General features: G+C 43.7%; 1 protein-coding gene across 2 annotated transcripts in view; it reads right to left on the bottom strand.

Moving 5' to 3' along the window:
• Positions 1 to 22,625, bottom strand: part of samd11 (sterile alpha motif domain containing 11) — a 62,873-nt gene that overhangs the window by 6,135 nt on the left and 34,113 nt on the right. For both annotated transcript variants that reach the window (XM_014985848.2, XM_014985849.2), the window contains exons 5-9: positions 19,989 to 20,081; positions 15,103 to 15,267; positions 7,888 to 8,041; positions 1,240 to 1,355; positions 119 to 197 (exon numbers count right to left, since the gene is read on the bottom strand). In XM_014985848.2, coding sequence (XP_014841334.2) covers positions 119 to 197; positions 1,240 to 1,355; positions 7,888 to 8,041; positions 15,103 to 15,267; positions 19,989 to 20,081 — 607 coding nt within the window. The remainder of the gene's footprint in view (positions 1 to 118; positions 198 to 1,239; positions 1,356 to 7,887; positions 8,042 to 15,102; positions 15,268 to 19,988; positions 20,082 to 22,625) is intronic.

Below are 22,625 nucleotides of genomic sequence, written 5' to 3'. Positions count from 1 at the left end.
CACACAGAGACTTTAACCAACAGAACTTCTCCTTCTTTTTCCTCACATCTCTTGTTTTTATGCAACAAATCCAGCTGCAGTTAAACATTCAACATATATTTTATGAAATGCAACAAACCTGGCCAGATTCTGCTTCCTTAAAAGCTCCTGTTGTCGAGCCAGGATCTCCGCTTGCGCCGGCTGCAGGAACCCGTAGCCTGGAAGAGACGCACAACGTCAGAAACACAAATTTACATCATTTCACAGCTCTGTGCTGAAAGGGCATGGGAATATCTGCACTTATTTGGAGCAAAACATGTCCGCTAAATATTTGTGCACAAAAAAAATGTAGCGGACAAAAACAAGAGCTTTTTGCAGGAGCTCTTGTTGTTGCTTTAAATCCAAATAAGCTGCAGCTGGCCACGCCTCCCAACTCAGTGTTTACACTCACACTTTACATGAAACTAGCTGCAAACAGATGCGCAGTAGTACAACGGTACGTCTTTGACCCGCAAGTCAGACCCAGAAGCAGAAGAGTGGAGCCTCCAACAGCAGCCATGAAACATGCAGCAGCAGTTTGTGAATCATAAATCAGCAGGAAAATACTCGTCTTGCTCGAGTTTTGCTTCGGTTGCTAGGTGATGGGCTGGGATTAGTGGGTTTTGCTAGGTAACTGCGCATTGCCCGCCAGTTCTGACTTAATAACTGTGAGCTTTAAGAAACGGTGTGTTTTCCAGATACCAAAAAACATTAACATATTGCCAGAAAACAAATGGCTGTTTTGGACTTGGACTGTTTTTAGAAGCAGAAATGGAAGAATAAAGTTCGAAAAGCGAATTTTATATAATACATCCTCCTTAAACAAAAGGCAAGCAGTCTCTTGCTGGTTTTCAATTTGCTTTATAGAAATTTGTTTTGGTCTGTCTGCAGACCAAAAACAGTACGTGGGCCACTCTTTCTTCAAAAGCTCCTGATTTTACCAAATTGCACAAGTCTGCTTTCGACTTGCACCATTTACTAGGAAATTAAAACAAAAATTCTTTGTTGATTCAAAAGACGCATACGTAATATTTATCATTTTAGGTAAATTTTCATTTGCTAGAGAAAATTTCACCAACACAAAAGCATCAAGGGACTGCAAACCTTCAGACCAGTTTGGACGCCCCTGTTTTAAGTGTTTTCCTTTTGGAAATTGTAAAAATAAAAACATTTGATTTAAATCAGCTGGAGTCATATAGATAGAGTATGTTCATCACTCACCAGGAGTCTGGCAGAGGGCAGAGGGCATGCCCAGGAAGGGGGGCCGCAGGTGAGGCCCTAAGGTGACGTGAGGAGCAGTTGGAGGGGACAGGAGGGGCGGCGGATGGGACAGCTCTCTGTGGACACAAACCAAAGCGAAGACATTAGTTCACAAATAGATTTCGCTATGCAGGTTTAGCCGAAGCGCACCTTCACGAACAGAAAAGGGTTCTCCCTGCTCTGAGCTTCAGAGAAGGGAAAAGTGTGCATTCGCCTCCAAAGCGAATGCACAAATACTGAGCAGAGTATTTTTATCAGAGGCGCTCCAGAGGCCCCGGTGCCTCATCAGTCTTGTCACGACGCAGCATCCGCCGTTGGCCATTGCTGTGCCCTGGACGGCAACTCTTTCCTTCCCCCTGCAGCCTCTCCGTGCACGCACGCACACACACATAATGAGGGCTGAATGCACAATGCCAGTGTGTCATGCTCCAACAGCTGGGGCGGCCCCTGCGTCTTGACCGGGGCCACGGGGCTGAAGGACCTTCTAATTAACACTCATCCCTCCTCTTCCCTTTTTTTAAACGGCCCTCGCTCAGCCTCCCTCCCCGCCGCTCTCTCCACCGCATTGAAAAGATGGAGCATCCTGGAACCTCTCGTTCTGAAAAGGCCTCTCCATTATTGCGGTCGTCTTTTGTTCTCCTCGAGGGGGAAAGGTGCCTCTCACCTTTCTCCCTCTCTTTCTGTCTGGTCTTTACTCCCAACTCTACACTTCTGTGTTCACAGATTTTTTTTTTCATCCCCCCTTTCTTTCACCTTTAAGTGTCTTCCTGCTCAAGCCCTTCATTCTGTCTGTTTATTCTGCTTATTTCACTTTTTCTTCCTTCCTTTTTCACTTCTTTCGTCTCAGCTAAAGAAGCACAGACGATGTTTGCCAATGTAACTTCACCCCTTGAACCTTTGCACATTTTGTCCTGTTACAAACCAGAAACATTCATATATTTTAATTTGTATTTTACGTGAAAGACCTTCACAAAGCAGAGTGGCATTGTAAAGTATTATGTAAAATCGACTTTTGGAGCTTTACATCATGTTATAATGTTGTTTCCTTATTTAAAAAATTCTTGGAGTGTTGCTTTGATTATTTCCTGCATGCTTAAGAAATCCTTTACTCTCCAGTAGCAACCATTAGCAGTGCATCAGTGCTTGCTAATCACTAAGAACCTCCTATTTCCACAAAGCTCCTCCTCAGAGCTGCAATCTCCAGCTGAGCTTCCTCGCTCTGCTCCTCCAGACTAGCGGCAGCAACTAACCTGGTGGACCGGCGCATCTGCTGAGCTTGTATAGAAACCACTTCTCAATCCAAAGCTCCTAAGAAAGGTTGTAAACAGAGCGAACACTGTTGTGACATCAAGCTTCTTAAAGAGACAGGGGCCAATTTCAAGGTGTTAAATTGAGAAGTCAACCCTTCTGTATCCTAATTCCTCAAAATAAACTTCTTGCATCCGACTGAGATTGAAGTTACTTTGCAAAAAGGAATGGGTCAGAATTGGGTAGTGGGTGTGCAAAGCTGTACCCTAAAAAGAAAAGGAACTGTAACTACAGAGAGAGGTTCTGACTCAGGAGCTAAACATGCATGCCACACAGACGTTTATTTGTACAGCATTTACCATTAATTTTACAATTAAACACCACTTTTTGTCCATGACATAAAATCCAAACAATATACACATTTAAGTTTGGTGTTATGTTAAGAAGCATGACCTTTTATTTAAGCTACCATAGGAAGCTGTGACAGGACTGAACCGCATCACTCAAGGCAGATGTCAAGTGGATGAAGCTTTGACCTTAGGGTGGGTAGCGAAGCCTTCTCCACGACCTTCCTTGGGGTTCAATTTCTAGCTCCGCATAACCTCTTCCCGTCACCACCTCAACGGTCGACTGTGTGTGAACACCGGCTCGACACACACACACAGGAAACGAGCGGAGCCAAACTACAAAGTCAAAACCAAACGCTGGGACGCATGAAACCGCAGATATTGTTTTGAGACCGTGTTCAAATTAGCCAGCGCCCGCCAGTCTCCCTCCGCTCTAAACGGCAAGGACACATGCTGAACAGGAGACGGCAGATGAGATTGAGGGGGGAGAAGGTTAGCCATCTGTGTGTGTGTGTGTGTGTGTGCGTGTGTGTGTGTGTGTGTGTGTGTATTCATCGATTGCCGCCGAAATGTTAATACTAATCGTATAACCGTTCTCTCCGGCGGTGCCTCGCACTCCAGTGGCAGCTCCAATTAATCTTGGGTGAGGGCTGTGGCGCGTGACCCCGGAGCTTCTAGCCAGGACCCCGTTAGCCGCCGCTTATGTAATTACACCGCCCAGTGTGTAATCACCTGGCCTAATCCCTCAGGGCCAGCAATTAGCCCCGCGACGCGCACTTCCACCAGACTACGCCACGGCGTCCGCAAAACTCTCATCCACCCCCACCGCGGCTCCCGCATGCCACTCTCATCACAGCCCCCCCCCCCTGCCTTCCACCTCCTCGCTCGCTCCCTCCTTCCTTTTCTTTCTGATATTCCCTCTCTCTTTCCTCTCCTTGCGCCGCCTTGCCTAGCGTTAGCCCGCAGATGAATAACGGTCAATTAAAGCTGCATGACTGGGGCTGCCAGGCGTCTGCGCCACCATAATTAGGCCTAATCACGGGGAGGAAAAAGAGGGAGCAGAGAACGAGTGCGTCTGACACTCCCCTCCTCTCCTCCATCTCTCCCTCTCTTCCTCCTTTTATAGGAGGCAATTTTGAGGAAGGAGTGGCAGACATTAGGCGAATGTGTGTGTATTGGATGCATGATGCACACATGTTTGTGTGCACTTATTTCTCCGAGTCTGTGGTTTTCTTTTAGCACTCTCTGTGCATTTTGTTGGCAAACCACTGACATGCTATAAAAAGATGAAGAAAAAACATTCACCTTTTTTTTTCTGCCCCCCCACCCCCCTCCAATCCCCACTCTTTGCAAAAAGGCTAAAAAGAAGCACAGATGCAAACTGGAAGGTGGACTCATCATCGCGCGGGACCTCTCCCTGCAGAGGGGCCGCAGGCTCATGGGGAATTCACTGGTGTGTGGCGACCTGTCAGAGCGGCGACAGCGGTCCCGTCCTGCAACAGCGCAGGCCCTGTGTGTGTATGTGTGTGTTGGTGTGTGTGTGTGTGTGAAGGGCTGCCCTTAATGACTGAAGCGTGGGGGGATTAGGAGCGCCGCGCGGCCGCCTTCGGCTCCCTCTCCGCAGGAACACATTTACACAGGAAGCTCATTAAAATGGATGAGGCTCCCTCCACGCTTGCTCTCTCTCCCTCCCTCTATCTCCGTCGCTCCCTGCACCCTCCCTCCGCCCCTATTCCTCCCCTTATCTCGCACTCTCTCGATTTCCTTACTCTCTATTTTAGTTCATCTCTCTCCGTCACCTCGCCGTCTCCTTTTGCTTCACCCCCGTTCTTAGCTCCCGTGTTTTCTACTCTCTTCGCTTCCCTCCATCCCTCCCCTGTTTGCTTTGCACATGTTTGGTGAGCCTAGTGCCATTTAAGGCCAGACAAATGGAGCGCCAGGCTCTAAGCCTATCGAGCAGCCCTAATGATTTGTTTTTAACAATGGGCCCTAATGGGCCCCAGATAATCAATGATGAGGGGTCGATGGAAAGGTGAGCTGCGGAGAGAGTTAGAAAGGAGGAAGCTTCCATCTCTCGCTCGCTCGCTTTCGTTTTGCTGCCGTTTTTGTTTTACTTTAACTGAGCAATTAGATTCACTCACAAGTTTCTCTTCACTTTTAACTCGTGCAACCCTCACGTTTCCCACCGGTTCTTGAGGACAACTGGTGCAGATTTTACACCATTACACCTGCCTGATGCATCCAATACACTGGCACTCATATTAATCAGGCTGGAGACGCTTTTCTCTACATTTTGGAACTGGTCTTCAGAACATTTCTTTATAGACCCCACAGAGGGGCATTGTCATGTAAAAACATGAGGGGGCTTCCCTAAAACTATCATTACAATGGCAACAGTGAATGCGCACTACGGCTCAGAGAAAATGTTATGCTGTGTCGTTTGGATTCTCTTCAAGGGGATGAAAAAGCCACGGTCCAAAACTTTTCACCGACTACAACTTTTCACCAATTTTTGGAGTATTTTTGGAAATACTCCAAAAATCATATTTCATTTTGGAGTATTTACCCACTGGAGGAGCCTGCTTAGCGTATTCAGGGAGATTTATCCCTCATTTAATAGAGATTAAATTACCCTCACATATTGTTGCTGAATTTCAATACTCTTCTACACGAAAAAAACAAAAAAAAATCTTTACATTTTTCAAAAGCAGCACCTCCAAGCACCAGAATAAAACGGCATAACAGAGAACTTCCTTTGGCCGTGTAATATGTATGCCATTACTATATGCACCTGTAGTAAGTCATTTTCAATGCTAATCTCTAAATGTTTGCAAAGCGAAGGACGATGTTCCCCATAACAAATCTAAAACAGGCCCAATGGGAATGCATTGGTCCAATTCAGTCATTTGGTTGATACTTCAACTTGACAGATGCAATCATCAACTGGTGGCTTGTTGCAGCAAAAACAGTGATGCTCACTGAAGGATCCACCTAAAACGTTTGTATCGGTTGTATTCTTAGCAGTATTTTCATGAATTAAACACTATAATAAACAGTACTGCTGTTCATTATACTTTATAAAGTAAAGCATAATACTGTACTTTATAGTAAAAGACAGTTTAGTATAGGGGTAAACACTAACTCTCTTAAATAATTTCATTGGAGTCATACTGCCATATTTCATTAGAACAGACTATGAACTGATTAGAGAAAGTTACTTTTAAATCCAGGGGTTGTCAAAGTGGGATGCGAACGAATTGACACATACTTGGCACAAAATGATCTGTGGAAGTCACTTTCCTTCAGTAAGAGTCAAATAGGAAAGATTAAGTAAAAGTTTTCTGCACATAAGAAAACAAAGAAGAGTAGCTCTAAGATTTTCCATCAAATTAGTTACTTTCTGTAAAGAAACTAACCTGTGGTGATTTTTTTTTTCTTTTCACTTATGCATGCAGACTTACAATAAAAACACAGCTTGGTATGGATGGATTCCTACTGTGGGATTTTACAAAATCAAAAAAAAAAAACCCGCTAATTCGGTTTTTGTGCGATTTAGCTGATGACATCACAAAAGGCACAGCAATCGAGTGCCATACTTGTTGTGCCTGTATAAAATAGAACACCTTTGAAGGACAAATTTGATTTAAAAAGTGCAAATAAAATGGAAAAAAAAACAAGAAATCCAAATATTCAATTGCCTTTTGTGATGTCATCAGGGGTTTGCGTGGAAGTTTGTTTTCCCAAGTTTTCTCTTCATTGAAAAGGTTTTTACAACACCTAGAGTTTGATTTTAGAAGAATAACTTCTATACCAGCACAAGCAAATAGAAGCTGAAGCATAGGCCAAGAGGCTAACTAATGTCAAGAGTCATAACCAGCCAGTTTAGCCTCGTCTTGTCCTGTCATCACACGGCCCGTAAGCAGATGATTACATACATGCCGAACACCAGGCTGAAGTTATCTGCAGCATGTTCCTCGTTCATCAATCTTTTTTTAATTTACTGCAAAGCACGTATTAAGAGGGATGGGGTTAAAGAGAGCTCACAGCGAGATGTGAGGATGGGTTTGGACAGTAATGGATGGACGGACGGTGAGGCGTGGGTAACTCTCCCCAGTCCTGTGTGGCTAATTACTCAGTGTTCTGTCAGAGAACAGGCGCGCCTCACCGACTACGTTCACACTGCACCACTGGCCTCTCACCCTCACACACACACAAATTAGTAGACATATTCACACAAACAAACCCAGATTTAGTACGCATAGATGAGCGCGCATCAGAGCGCCGGCTCAAAAAATGGAACAAACAAATATGCGCAAGCACTAAGCTACCCCCTCCTCACTCTAGCACACAAAAATATATACACCCCCACCGTCTCCCAGAGCTGCACCACACAGCGCCTGGCCGATCTGCTTCCTGCTCATTTCCCCCTCCTACCCCTCACCAATCTTTCTCTCTGCCTCGCTCTCACACACACACACACAAGCACACATAAAGATACACACACCCCCTGCTGCCGCACCGCCGGCCCATTATCGATCCCCCGCCTCTCCCGCGCCACATAAATAATCGACAAGCAATTACCCGCCCACTCCCGCTGCCCCTGGCTTTGTTTGGGAGGCGTAGGGGCCAACGCTGGGGGGGAGGGAGAGGAAGAGCAGGCGTGCAACTCCACAGCGGTATAGCTGAGATGTTACTGAATACATATATATATATATATATATATATATATATATATATATATATGTGCACGTGTGTGTGTGGAAACTGGGCAAAGCGAAAAAGCCCAACATAAGATTAAATCTTTCTCGAAAAGCAAGACAGAATACAAAGAAAAAACTGCAAATAGTGCGTTGATGAAAACTGACAGGTGTTTAACCCTTTCAGCTCTTCTGCACCTTCCACCTGAGGATGAGGCGATGCTTATTTATTTATTTATTTGTTTAATCTTTTATAATTTCTTGTATTATAAGCAGGGAAGGGCTGCAGCTGTTTGTGACGTAGCAGGTTTTTTTACCTGTCAGTGTAATGCGCGTCGCGGTGCTGCGGCAGGCCCTGCTTACGTCTCTGGCTGGATGATGAAGAGCTGCCCGCTGAGGGCAGGTGGGCCTCCAAGGCTGCGGGATTCCTGACTGCCGCAACCAGCGCCTCCTGACGAGCCCGCAGTATGTCTGCAGAAACAGGAGAAGCACAGAGATCAGTGAGACGACATCATAACGATCGGGATGGATTTATAGTTTTAGGCTGCTAAAACCTGACCAATTCCTCATCTACTAACTTGCTGTGCCTGAATATTGGTTTACTGGGAGACTAAAGGGCAATGAAAGGAAGCTTTTTTTTTAACTATAAAAACTACTAATTCAACATAAATATTTTAAAATGATACTAAGAATGGGTGAGAAAAAAAGAAAATCATCTGGTGGCTGAATTGATTATCCCTTACTGGAGACCGGCAAGTCCAAAGCTTAAAAATACCATATTTTTTTCCAGTCAGTAAACACACCATAAAACAGCTTTTGGCGTGAAAGTTCTTACTGAGTAAAGACAACTCAAAGCTAGGCATTTAAACCATAAGTAATGTTTTTTTTTTTAACAATCAATGTGTTACATTAAAGTAAAGGTTCCTACAACATGCTATGACATGCCTTGGATTCATTACAAGAGACTGAGAGAGAGCAAGACTTCCATCAAGTAACAGGAAGGCTAAATGGAGTTCAGCAAAGTTTCTCTGTTTCATGCTTTTGAGTCATCAGCATTAGCGCTGAAACATGGTGGACACGCTAGCAGGTCACACACAGAAATGGCTGTTTTAGTAATGCTAACGGCAGTAACCCTGCTAGTCGCTAATAAAAGAATCATTTCATCGTTGTTTTAAAATAGCAAAACAGGGATCTAAATGGTATTTAACCGCCACTGCTTTCCTACAAACACACACAGTGTGACTTCGCTTCTGATCCTACGGTAAATAACAGATGAACCTCAAAACAGTAAGATTCTAAAAATATTTAACATGTATCTTCTCATATTATAGTTCTTAAAGTGAAATCAGAATATGATTTTAAAAAATTGGCATCAGCAGATCAACACTATGAAAACTGGAGCTCAGATTCTGTTTTGAACAAATAACCAAAAAAAAAAAAAGCACACAATGTTTTTATTCCTCCCCACCCCTGCCGGCGCCGCCGCCATCATCATGCCCCCCTTCCTCCGTCCCTCCACCTCCACCTCCTGCCCTCAAACGCTCGCCTCATTCCACCTCTTCGCTCCCTCGGCCTCGCTCTCTCTCTCTCTCCCTCGCAGGAGAAGAGGACTCATCATTATCAGCCAGGCCAGGCCACACCAGGAGACATGGCTTCTAATGAGAGAAAAATCCATCCGGCTCTTTCTCTCCTCCCTCTCGCTCCCTGCCTCAATCTATCCACTCCCCCCCTCTAACACACACACACACACACACACACACACACCCCTCCGACCCTCCACCACCCTTTTTTTAATTAGACGGATCCCTCGGGAGCTAGGGGCCATTTCCGCCGCTGGTACGGGTGTGATGTGTGTTTTTGTGTGTCTGCGTGATTTAGGTGCCTGCTAGTGCGTGCCCGACTGTGTGTTTTGTGTGTGCGTGTGTGTACTGAAGCAGCTGAGTGGGCGCCGGGGCGGTGGTGGGAGGGGGGTGAAGCGACAGATATTAATGCGGCCTAGCTCCGGTGTATCGATCTGTTTGCTGCGCCGGGCCACAGGGGACTCGGCTGGCGGCAGACAAGAGTGCGTGGGTGTGTGTGTGCGTGTGTGTGTGTGTGTGTCTGTGGGGAAGTGGCGGGGTAGAGGTGGGTTGAGAAAGATAAGAGAAGGATGAGAGGGAAGTGAAGCCCCAGAGCGCACACACAAAAACACACAGTCGGGCTGTTGTGCGCCTGTGACAGGGAGGAACAGGTGACCTCTGAGTTCTCTGTGGTCACAATCCCGTCTCACCAATTACTTTGCATGGCTGGCTCTGTTAAAGGGATGCTTTAGCAATTTTTATTATGGGACCTTTACAACATCCTCCCAGGCAACTGATTTTAAAAGGAATCAATGCTGCAGACCCAAAGGCATCCCGACCGTATCCCATCGCCTAACTTTAGGCGTCGGATGCTGCTACTCGAAACCCCAAAACTCACGGCTGAAAAGAAAAGACGAGTAAAACTGAAAATAGCGTTTTTAAGTCATTTACATTACACAAAGTATTTAGCAAAAACAGATTTCTGTTATTTTCTTTCAGTTAAATAATAGAAGCATCCAAGATTTAAGTGCGAGTTGGTAACATGTGCGTTTAATGTAAGTTTTGATGAAATAGAGTCCTCGAATCCAGACCTAGGAGGCCAATGTTGTCCAAGTTTTATCTATGCTTCAACACACCTGACTGAGTCAAATGGCTGAACTGCCTCCTCTAACAGTGGCAGTACACCAGCCCTCCAGGCCTGGATTTGATAACCCCACTTCTATATGGTTGTGTGCTATACATTGTTTCTCTACGTAAAATAAAAAAAATCCTGAACTAATTTTAATTTGGATCTTTAGACTCCTTTCATACGCTATGTGAAATACCAAGCCTAGCAGTTTGCCAGACCTAATTGGTATTTTAGCAGCAACATGGAGCCATCTGCTGAGAACTGTTCTTTTTTTTTTTACAGCAGCTGATCAGGATGAGGCATCAACTCAGACTTGCTTTCTCTTGCTCTAGATAGTCTTCAAAGAAGTGAAAGTTATTTAGCTTTTCTGCTCATTCACCTCTCTCAAAGTAAAACAAATAAATAATTACAGCATTACAATGGACCGCCACCTATTCACAGATTCACCAATTTGCAGATTATTCTGTGGAACGTGACTCCAAATTATTCAGATTATTTTCAGAGGGTATATGTAAAATATTATAAAAGAAAATACAGCTTGGGAAGCTGAAATGCTTCGGTGCAACGCTACTTGACATGCTAATGGCTGACACTTGCAAAGCAGCCAATCCAGGAGCGCCATTCATTCTCCTTGGACGTGATTGGTTGGACCCCAAAAACGGGAAAAGGAAGAATATAACAGCAGTAGAGCTAATACCACACTACTGCACTGTGCTTATTAATACGCATTAATGTATAGCATGTGGCTGAACAGTTAAGTTAGGCTACTATAAGTGTTAGTAGACGGGATCGCATGTGTTCACAGACTTTGTATGTGCAAATATCAGCAGTCCACTTTAATTACTATTCCTTATTTGAAAGTCCTAACTTAAAGTCTAATGACAGAGAACGTGAATCTTATTAATAGCTATTTTCTGGTGCTAAATTAAAGGAGTATTTAAACATTTCTTTAAGAACTCTGCACTTGTTAACCTCTATTTCAATATTTTGCACGTCTGAACTGGTCAGACATCAACTGGACAATTCTTCATCAGAGAACACAGAATATTTAAAAAACACAGTTTGAGATTCATGAAAATTCAGTTCCAATTTTAAAAAGCAACATACCACGTATCAGTCCCCGCTTATAACTCACTATAACTCCTAATCAGTTATAATCAGATCAATATTTTTGGTTATGTTCTTATGTTTCTATTAAGTTGCACAGTAAACAGTATTAGATTGGACTCTGTTGGCAGGGTGGGAGTGTGTTTGGTGTGTGGAGGCAGAAACATGGATGCCAATTATTCAGGGAACCAATTGTGCAAGAACCGCCACTGCTCATGCAAAAAACACGATTTGAATTCAACAAGAAAAGGTGGTAGAAGTGATCACTTACATCTACACTGCAAAAGATAATTTTCTCAAAACAAATTTACAAATATGGAAAACAAAACTTTTTTTCCAATGAAAAAATCTGCCAAAGGGAATAGGACTTATAATCAATGTCCATTAATTATTGACTTAAAACAAACTCTCATATCTTGTAGAAATGTTCGTTTTTCCTTATTTCAAGCATAGCACGATATCTGCACTAGAAACGAGACAAAAACACTAAAAAATACTAAGCAACACAATTAAAACATGTAAAAACTGCTAACTGTGAAGTGGTAATTGTCTTTATTTTTTTATTTTTTTTTGGATTCTGCTGTTATTGACATCTATATTTATCCTGTGTATACTTGTAAAACCTCACCGAAGCAACAGGTCCATATTTTTTCCCTCCCTTTCTCCCTTTATTTCTCTTTTATGTGAGCAGAGGGGAGCGGGGTCACCCGAGGCGCTGCCCTTCTGCGAGTATGTCTGTGTTTGTGTCCACGGAGAAGGTACTCAGATGTTCCATTTTTCTACTAAAACTCTAGTCTTGTATTGCAGCTGCAGGATCGCACAACGAGTGTCCCTCCCATTACAAATTAAAGTCCTAATTGAGAACACAGAAGCACTAACTGGCCCCTTTCATTCCATTAAGTTGCTTCAGAAAGCAGTCCCAGTTTTTTGTACAGTCCCATTTTCCTCGCCATAATCATCCCTGAAGTTGTAAATCCCCGTAGGTAAGCTGGGTTTTCCTCAGCGCGAGAATAAAGGCTAATGCCGCGCCGATGCAGCTTGGCTGGATCGGCGATGAATTTCGTGGATTGGCAGGTTGACAAAAGCCAAAACCCATCCGCTAAAACTCTGCATGCACCAGAAAATTCAAGTATCTTTTCCACAGGAGGGCATTCTGCCAGTCGTCTAAGCCCGAGCAGCTGTAAAGACTTGGTGAATCCGCAGCGCCGCACGTCTTTGTCCTTTCACCAATCGCCTGCTTGAGTTTTCTCTACATTTTTAGGACAATGCTAAAGATGCTTCACGTTTTGAGTCGTGGCCGAACAGCAGGAGACAAAACATCCAACCCCTCCTCTCACTTTCATCTGGATCTCTACCCCCACCTCTCATTTTACTTTCCCTCTCCCTCAACCTTCTTTCATCATGTGAAGAGGGAGGGAAAGCCCTCCTGGCCATTTCTACAACCCAGCTACCCCCCCGATCCTCCCTCCTTCTCTTCTTTTGCCCATCAGGTCCAAAGAGAGCTTCTCAAACAACACCTTGCACCTAGACACATACACAACCAGACACATGCACACACAGAGATCCTCTTCACCCCCGCCTCTTTCGCGCGCACACACACTTTCATTTTCTGTGCCCTACACTTCAAACACATGAAAGGATGCTCTGCGGGGACCAAGGCTAAAGGGAGAGTTGGCAGTAAGGAAGAGGAGGAGGAAGAGGAGGAGGGGAAGGGGTGCTGGAGAGGGAGATGTATAGGAGACACGAGGGGCCCAGGGGGAGTAGGGAGGAAGGGGTCGCTGGGGGCTTATTTGAGACCAGGTCAATGTCAAGGAGGGCTCGGCGGGACGATTCATGTCAACCTCTTGAGAGACAAAACATCCATCTCTCCGCCTGTCCCATCGTCTGTCTGACAGTGTCAGTTTCTTATCAAGCTCCACCTGTTAATTAGAGGAGAGGAAGTCTAATAACGTGTCTTGTAAATAAACTAATAAACCGTCCTCAGGTATCTTGAGGAAGTCGCCCGGTGTGCCGCCTCGGGCTCCTCCAGGATGTGAGGACGCAGGCTGCGTCTCACTGTGCAGAGGTTTTTACCGAGAACTTACCCTCAAGCTCGCAGTCGTACAGGTTCCTATCGAAAGCATTGATACTTAGTAACTTTTCCCCTTTTTGTCACGTTAAAACCCACAAACATCATTGTGTTTTATTGGGATTTTAAGCAGCAAGGTCAACATAATCAGTAACTGTGAAGTGGGAGGAAAATGACTGATGCTTTTTAAACCTTTTTTTTTTTTTTTTTTTTTTACAAACAAGAATCTGAAAAAACAAAAAACCTCACGGCATTTGTATTCAGCCTCTGGAGTCGATCCTTTGTAGACCTACGTTTTTCTAATGTTCGCCAACAAACCTCTGAGGCTTTTACGGAACGGCTGCATTTATACCGAGATTAAATTACACTCAGGTCAACTTTATTTACTAATCAAGTGACTTCTGAACTGATTGCAACGGGTTTTATACGACGGTATCAAAGTAAAGTCTCAACACGAATGAATGCCACAAATTTTGCATTTCTACTTGTAAACAATTTTAATTTATCTTAACAATTATGCACTTCTTTGTGGTGGTAGATCGCATAAAACCCCCACAGACTGAAGTCTGCAGTTTTACTGTGACAAAATCTCAACAGTTCAAGAAAAACCTATTTTTTTTTATTTTTTATTTTTTTAAGGTGAAATAAATGTTTGCAGGACAGAAGATGATGTTTTAAAAAAAACTATCTGTATTCCTACACTAAGGAAGCGAAAGCAGGGAAGCCTCAGAGGGCCTGGATAAAAACTGTCAAGGCTTCTGGGAAACGAAGCCAGCGATTAGACCGAGCCATAAAACCCTCATAATGTGACGCATTTTCCCAGTAAATCCTCTACGACACAGGGAAAAGGCAATTAAAGCATTTACAGGCCTTCCCCTCTAGATCTGCAGCCAGCAATTAAAAATCAGTACTAATTAAATAAAAATTAAAGTTGATTGACAACAATTCGGCCAAAAAAGCAACTGAATTTATGCCGAGCGAAAACATTTCATAAAACCTGTGAGATCTGACAGCTGGGTCTTTAGAGGAGTTCAAGGAAATTGCTGACGTGTAATGACGGGAAGGTGAGAATCCAAACAAGTAAAAAAAAAAAAAAAATGTTTATTTTCCTCCAACAACTCCACCGTTTTTTCTATCTGTAGACACGCGTAAATCTGTGAAATGCTGGCGGTTTTCTGGTCGTTGGGAGATTTAAGAGGAGTCAGATGGCAGCCAATGAGAGTCCCCGAACCAGCCGTGGCACTGATGCATGTGAGGGCTTGTGGGTGTTGTTAACAGCAGAGAGCCAGGGTGGTCAGAAATCACCCAGAGTGACACTTTGACGCTGGGTGGGCAAGCACCGCAAATAGAAATGTCAGCCATCTCCGAGGGCCTGGGTTTTACCGTGCCAAACAGAGTAGCAGAGCGTACCGCAGGACTCTGGACATGACGCTGCAGACTGAGGTGGAAGAGCTGCACTGCACCTCGGCGGGTTGGTCGCAGCTGAACTGGAAATTGTTGCAGAGCCTCAATTAAGTTTTGAGTTTCACCTCAAAGTGAAGAAGGCAGGACTAAAAGTTAGTCTACACTGTTTCTGGGAAACGTCGGTATCTGCGGTGTTGGATGTGATAGCGAGGACGATGCCAACCACAAAAAAAAAAAAAAAAAATCCCCGGGCCCGAAGACTGACCGTGGCCGGGAAGGCCCATGCTGCTCGCCAGCTGGTAGAGGCGTTGCTGCTGCTCCTCGAAGGACCCCTGCTCGCTGAGCGCTGACATCATGCGCCTGTAATGCTCCACGGTGCTCATGTGGCCGTGGCTGCCGCCTGCCTCCACCACGGGACTCTGCGAGTTTTCTGAAAAACAGGAGAGCATATTCACCAACTGAGTTTCATCAGAAAGTACATGTGGGGTTAAAGAGCCAGGACACAGCACCGTAATGAACTTAGTTCTTAGTGCTTTTTTATTTTTATTTTTTATTTACCTAAAAATAATAACTCTGAGAGTCATAAAATGGAAGTTTATATCCAAGTAAATGGCTTTAAATATAAACCAGTGATAGATTTACGTCTGAGCACAATTCAAAACACACTGACTTATATTAACTCATCTTAAGCAAAGAAGAAAATGCTCTTAAAGTGGAAAACTTTCATTTCTTAGCAACCTACAATGTTTCAGGTTTAAGCTTTCACTAAAGTAGTATTGTCCTTTTAATTTATTGAGATGGGTCCTCATAAGCAAGAGTATTTTCATTTTAAAATTCCAAACTAGAACGATACAGAGAAATCGGATCTGAAATTGGTCTTAAAAGTTTGATTGGTGCATCTCAACTCTTAACATTTTTCTGACTTTGCGGATTTTCTTGGTAGTTTTGTTAACATTCTGCTTATTTCTTGTAAGGTAAAAGTGTGGCTGCCTTCTTTCAGCCAGGTGGCCACCACTGCACAGCAACATGTAGGGGAGGGGCATATCGTCCCTACAAGTTGCTAAAAACCAGGCCGCAGGACTTTTTCCATCATGTTGTTAAAATGAGTTTTTAAAGTACAGTGGATAATTTGTGGGTTTTTATCTAACCTAGCTGTACCATGTTCTTAAATGTCCAAATGAAGGAGAAAGTAGATACAGCAATAGCAAATTCATTTAAAAAAAATGTTTACAGGCCTGAAATGTTGCACTTTTAGAATTCATTTTAAGACATAATCATTCTTCAGATACCAGCCAGAAATTTTTCCATATATTGTTCACTAAGACAGACCGGAAACCTCCTCATATTAAGTTATATACACAGAGTCATAAGCAGAGACTGACCCCATGGTGAACTCTCGGTTTCTCTGCAGAAAGCTCTGCACTTTCCATATCCACAATGCCTGGATTTCAATTTAAAATAAGGAAAGCACAAATAAAACCCATAAGAATAAAATGTATGTGAATGCATCAAAGTGGTGCAGTGTAAATGATTTTGTCTATGATATCCACAGAGCTGTCAGCCCTCACGGTTAATCTCTCACTCTCTGACCTCACTCCTCCCCCCCTTTCTGTCAATAGTAACATGATCTAAGGCGAAGGTGGTGGGGGATTCAAGGGGAGGTGGTTCAGGAGTTAGAAGAAGGAGACAGAAGATGAGGCGGAGGAGGGAGAAGCGGAGGGAAAGCTGGGGTTATTTTTACCACCCTCCTCCTTATTGAAACCTGAGTCTGGCCCCGGGCAGGCGAGCAGGAGTGGCGCTGAGGAGCGGAGGTGGAGGTGCTGAGGGGAGGAAGCAAAACACGCAAGCATCTCTGTCTCCGCCGCCAAGCTCCCGCTAATCCACCCAAGGTCCTAAAGTGTATGTGTTTGCATGCATGTGTGTGCGTGTGTGTGTGTGTGTGAAACTAGTCTGAGCCTGTCTAAAGTTTTCCTTCTCTCTAAACACAGCGGTTGGTGCCGGCTTTGCAGCTGAAAGGAAAACAGACATCATTTACACAGCGGCGTGGCTCCATCCACACGCTGCTCTCTTTCTCTCTCTCTTTCTCCCTTCTAGTCTATTTCTTCACCTGCATTAGTCATCAAAAGATAGCGTCTGTCGCCAGACTTCAGGGCCAGTACATGCAGCCGGCAAATCCAGCTCATAAACAGGTGTAGCGCCAGGCTTTGGGCGTGAACAGAGCCAAAGGTTAAAACACAACATCAGCATCGTATTTTAAAGACTTTGATGCAGCTGGTTAACCATGCACAGGGACGACTCTATCCCCAGTTTGTATGTAAAGAGAACATATAGGAATAATAAAAAAATAAAATTTTCCCCTATTTGCCTTAAAAAAAGGAAGCTAGGACTGAATCCTAGCTTCAGCACTACGCAAACAGGCTGCCTCTCAACCAATAACTAACCCTATGCATCTTTTAGAAGCTGCCTTGTGTCTGAGTAAGACTATAATGGTCAGGAATGAGTGCCTCTGCCCACAGAGGAAGTGGAAGAGGCTCCAGGCAGGACTGCAGCCGGTCACAGGTCACCCAGTGGGCAGAGGTCAGAAGGAGGACCCAACAGGACCTCAAAGTCCTCCTACATGTGCCTTTAGCAGATTCCATCTCGCACAGAAACCATCAGAGAGGGTTTTGTGGGGTGCTTGTCTGATAGGACTGACTGTGTGGCGAGCTGCTGTATAATGCATCAGCTGAGAGGTCTTCCTCAAGCGAACAGGGACGGCGCTCAGCGGCTGCCATGGCCACACGCCGGGCGGCTGGTTTCACACTACACAAGGAGGGAATATGAATAATAGAGAGCAGCGGTGGGACTGCAGCACTACGGAGGGGCTGTAGTTTAACCCAGGTGAGATGGTTGTTACTGCTGAGCTATTTTAAACCAGCACCAAAACATGGTACCATAAAGCAGCTCGGTTGTCTTGGGTGGGAAGTTTCAGGCTGAGTGATATTAAAAAAGTTACATTAGTTTCAGGGGTTCAACACTCCAAAAAAAGTAACTTATTGAAATCTTCAGAGGCAAAAAAACAAACAAAACAAAAAAACATTAAAGAATATTCAAAATGCTGAAAATCAAACTTTGAGTGTAGCCTCACATCAACATTCACCGACTTGGAGAAGATTAAGGACAAAAACGGTGGACCAAGAAATTTTTTCCTGCAAGATGAAGACTCAGTTAGTTGTTCTCAGTCTCAATCAGGTGGAGGCCAGAAGAAGAGCAAAAAGAGAACAAAGCTGCTAGAAAGTGAACTACTTTCAGTAGATTACAGGAAGGATGAATCTGTTGGAGCAAAGCTGTGGTTTTAGCCATTTATAGCAGGGAGGAGTGTTTGGTGATTTGTTGCTGTCCACTAATATAAGGTGCTAAAGAGCTTAAAGTGTCAACTATCATTATATTGCCTTTGTTTTGAAATAATAGTAAAAATCATGTTTAACTGCAGAGTGATGACTGCTCTCTCACACAGTGTGACGTCACCTCTGTTTCTAGTGCAGTGGACAAAAGCCTTCTTAAGTACCGTATTTTCCGCACTATAAGGCGCACCGGATTATAAGGCGCACCTTCAATGAATGGCCTATTTTAGGACTTTTTTCATACATTAGGCGCACCGCATTATAAGGCGCATAGAATAGACGCTTCATACTCTATTATTACACATCCACATTAATAAAGAAATGGTCCCCGAGTACTTTATATAGTAGGCTGGCCCAGCCGTTGTTTCACTCACGGTGTTGGTGTTGCGATATTATGCCCAACTGCTTTCTGGGTAACACAGACCAACCGACACGCTGCCGCTGCAGTCTCTGTCTCTCTTCCCCTGCCCCTCCCCCCCTTTAAATGTATTATCAAACTTTATTAACAAACCAGTGTTCTGACAACTATCCCAGCATGCACCGCGCACCACTTCTTCTACGGGGAAAAAGAAGTAGGCGGCTGCTTACCGTAGTGGACCAACTACGTAAGCAGCCTACTGCATGTCTGTGTAAACATGACGTCTTTCATTTCGATCTGAGTTAATTAGCGTAGCATTTCTGCCGGATTTTCACAACATATCAGCCACGACAATGGACAGGGGAACCAACAAGTTCATGTCATCTTTTTTGGACGACATCAAGGTGTTTGAGCCACTGGATGCCTCCAACATTGTGCGCGTCACAGCTAAAAGCTACCGATAGATGAGGAAAACAGCAGATCCTCACACCCTCAGCATAAATATAGCTGTGGACAAGATCACTGATGCCTGTTGTTCTTGCAAGGCTGGGTAAGTCGGCATTCATGGTTTTGAATGTACATTAGCATATGTTTACTACTGTAGCTTGTGTTTGTGAGACGGTCACGCACGTGGTAGCTGCACTGTGACCTAAAATGGGCATTAGCCAATGAAACGCGGCCCCTGTGGTAAAGTCCGTTGCTGGACCTGTTGTGGCTCAATATTGGTCCATATATAAGGCGCACCGGATTATAAGGCGCACTGTCGGCTTTTGAGGAAATTGAAGGTTTTTAGGTGCGTCTTATAGTGCGGAAAATACGGTATCTCAAATAGTTACATTGAATAAATAATAAAACAATATATTATCTAACAGTAAATCAGAGCTTTTTCTCTAAAATATCTGGTAGAAAACATCTGCTCTTTTTTTTCGAAATGTAAGAAATAAAAGTCTTCACATTTGTTATAATGCTTAAAAAAAAGTAAAAAGTAAGGACATTTTAAATTATTCTATTCTATATTATTTACTTTCATTTAAAAATAAGCAATATGCAAAGTAAGTATTTAGCTGTAATTAATAGTTTTTTTTAACGGAAATTACAAGGATCTTATGTTCAGGGGTTGGAGTTGTCACCAATCCAATCTGTGATTGGTGGAGTTGATGAAATATTGATCATGATCATTATTACATGTTGCTTTTCCTTTTTTAATAGGGAGAAAAATCAAACATTAAACTTCCTCTGTGTAACTTGTCTTGATAGTTCTCCTAGATTTATTTATATTTGACACTTTTCAATTTTGTTTCTCCTTCATTTTGCTATTTTGTTCTGTCATCCATCACAAATGACATTAAACTCGTATGTTACTCCAAAAGGGGTCCATTTACCTTTGTTGTTATGACATATCAATCTTACCTTTTGGAGAGACACTGCGTGACTTCTTGCTATCAGAGGGACAATCGCTGCTGCTGTTGGGAGAGAAGCTTCTCCTTTTGCCCAGGAGGTCGTCTGCGAATGAAAGACAGAAGGAGAAGTCAGAAACAAAAAAGACAAAAGCGCGGTCACGATGCCGAGACTATGCTCTGCTGTGTACCTGCATACATGGCTGCTGCCGTGGAAATGCAAAGGAGAAAGTGATGGTTGGAAAGAAGGAGAAATGAAGGAGGTGAAGCAAAGCCACGGGCAGCTGGAGAAGTGCCTGTTCTGTCAGTGATGAGGAGGAAGCCTGCACCGCTGAGGATGACAGATCTCATCCAGCTAATTCACATGTGTGCTGCTCTGTCTGAGGCGGGCGCAAGGGCTCCGTTTTCCTGCTATTTCTCCAAAAATCTCTATCCATCAGTACAAACTGAACTGCTATCAGAGCCACCCTCTCCTCCTCGTCTTTCTCCAGATGTTGGAGCAAAAGTCTCTGGCCTAACTAACGTGCGCTGCATCGTCTCTCTTTTCTCCCTCTGAAGTTTTTGACAGGTGACGTTATGGCGAAATCATGTATTTTTACACGGCTTCGCTTACTCTCCCGTGATGAATGCTCATTTCTCCGTCTGCGTCAGTCTCCCTCTTCTCCCATCCAGATGTGTCGGAGCCCTGCTCCCATCAGGAGCTCTTCGTCTCTCCTCCCATTAACACTCGCCTCTTCCTCTCTGTTGTCTCTAACTCCCCCCCCCACCCCCAGCCACCAAAGAGGAGCATCTAGTGTACAATTACAGAACCTCCCCACCGCCATCTCCTCCTCTCCTCCCCTCTCATCTTCCTCTCTTCCTTCCCGCCCCATCCGCCTCATCTCTCCCCCCCCCCATCCGCCTCATCTCCCCCCCCCCCAAACACGCCTCAAATCAATATGGGCCTAATCAGCGGAGGGAGGGGATGCAGAGCACACTGTGCTCAGCGCCGGCAGGAAGGAAAGAGCCGTTTGTCACTGCTCCCTCGGTCTTCTTTATTTCTGGTGCACCTCTCGTTTTTTTTCTTCTTTTTTTTCCTCCCAACTATTCTGTTTCTTCCTGCACAAACGCAGCCAAGCCACGACAGCAACTGCTTCTCCTCTTTCTCACCTCTCAATGCATATTTTTAGGGATGGAGGGGCGGAGGAGATGGGGGGTGGTTTTTCCACCCTCGAGGAGAATGATTCCACTCGCTCGCTCCGTCTCTACAAAGCAATTTTTCATCATTTGCACAGCATGTGCAAACAGCATGCAAATATAAAAATAAAAAACGGAGCTACAAAAAAGAAAAAAAAAAAAAACAAACAACATATTTTTGTCGCAAAGCCGAAGCCGACTCAGTTTGATATTTACGGACCACGTTGGCTGTCAGAGTCGTCTGTCTTCGAGTAAGAAGAACTTTGTTAGCCGTGTCTAGTAGCCATCTTGAAATTTGTTGTTTTAAATGCAGGCTGAAACATTTATTTTCACGTTAATTCATAAAAAGTGGTGCTTATGCATTTAAATATTCCGAATTAGAATCACAAACAACTTTATTTGCTGATTTTGCACCGCAAACAAGGAATTTGACTTTGGTGCCACTTCGCTCTCAGTGGCGACATGTGAAATAAATAAGTTAGTTTTTATCTTGACAAAGATTGAGTTTATCCACCTGGGTTTAAATCAAAAAGTCTAACCAGAGCGCGATAAATTTATTGTACCAGCGGCTTCCAAATTCTCTGAAACGGCCTAAGAAACGTTATAAACAACACATCTTTTCCCTTTGGTGAAAACGGTGAAGCATTTTGATATTTTTTAACCCAACACAGATGTAGAAGATGGTTAATGTTTAATGTTCCATACATAATATCTAAAGCTCCTTTAATTTTAGAATGCTTTTTCATTTAATGCTCTTCGCAATGCATCAGTGCAGAAAACAAACATGTAAGGAAATAATAAGCATCAAACTTCCTCAGTTTTCGTAAGCTGCTTTTTTTTGGATGAGCTTTGAACACTGAAATGTCTTCATGCAGTTTTTTTTTCACACTTTTTGCACCTATGTAGGATATTCCCAAAACACATTTTATTTTTTGGGAACTATTACTATCATTATCATTAGAGCTATTTATATGCAAGTATGTAACATCTCACTTTTCAAAAAAAAAAAAAATCAAAGATGCTTAATGAGGTATATCCAAGTCTTTGATTGCAGTATGTGTTTGTCTGGATGATATTGATTGGGAACTTAAGCTGCTATAAGCTGCCTCTCATCCTGTTGGCATATGCAAAATGCTTTTAATGTTGGTTTAAGCGTGAAAAAATAGAGTCCATTTTGTGAAACGTCAGGTTCTATTGCATTTATGAAGTTTGCGTTGCACTACTGCTTTGTAACATACAAGCGTATTGGAATAATAATATATGTTCCTTTTTGCATATCCAGTGGTCACTTGACCAAAGGGAAAGTTCAACCCTCTATACACAGACTGGATACCCTGGAGCAAAATTAGCTGAACATTGTTAAGAAAATAGGTCAAAATTCCCTGGTATGTCACCGATTTGAAGAGGAGTAAATCTTCATCATTGCAGACAGAGTGTCAGACTAGCGCAGCATGAAATTACCACCAATAAGTCG

The sequence above is a fragment of the Poecilia mexicana genome, unplaced genomic scaffold (genome assembly GCF_051168715.1).
Source record: "Poecilia mexicana isolate PSO_F unplaced genomic scaffold, ASM5116871v1 scaffold_7, whole genome shotgun sequence".
NCBI classification, from domain to species: domain Eukaryota; kingdom Metazoa; phylum Chordata; class Actinopteri; order Cyprinodontiformes; family Poeciliidae; genus Poecilia; species Poecilia mexicana.
The sequence above is the reverse complement of the archived record's forward strand: the minus strand, read 5'-3'. Positions and strand labels throughout refer to the sequence as shown.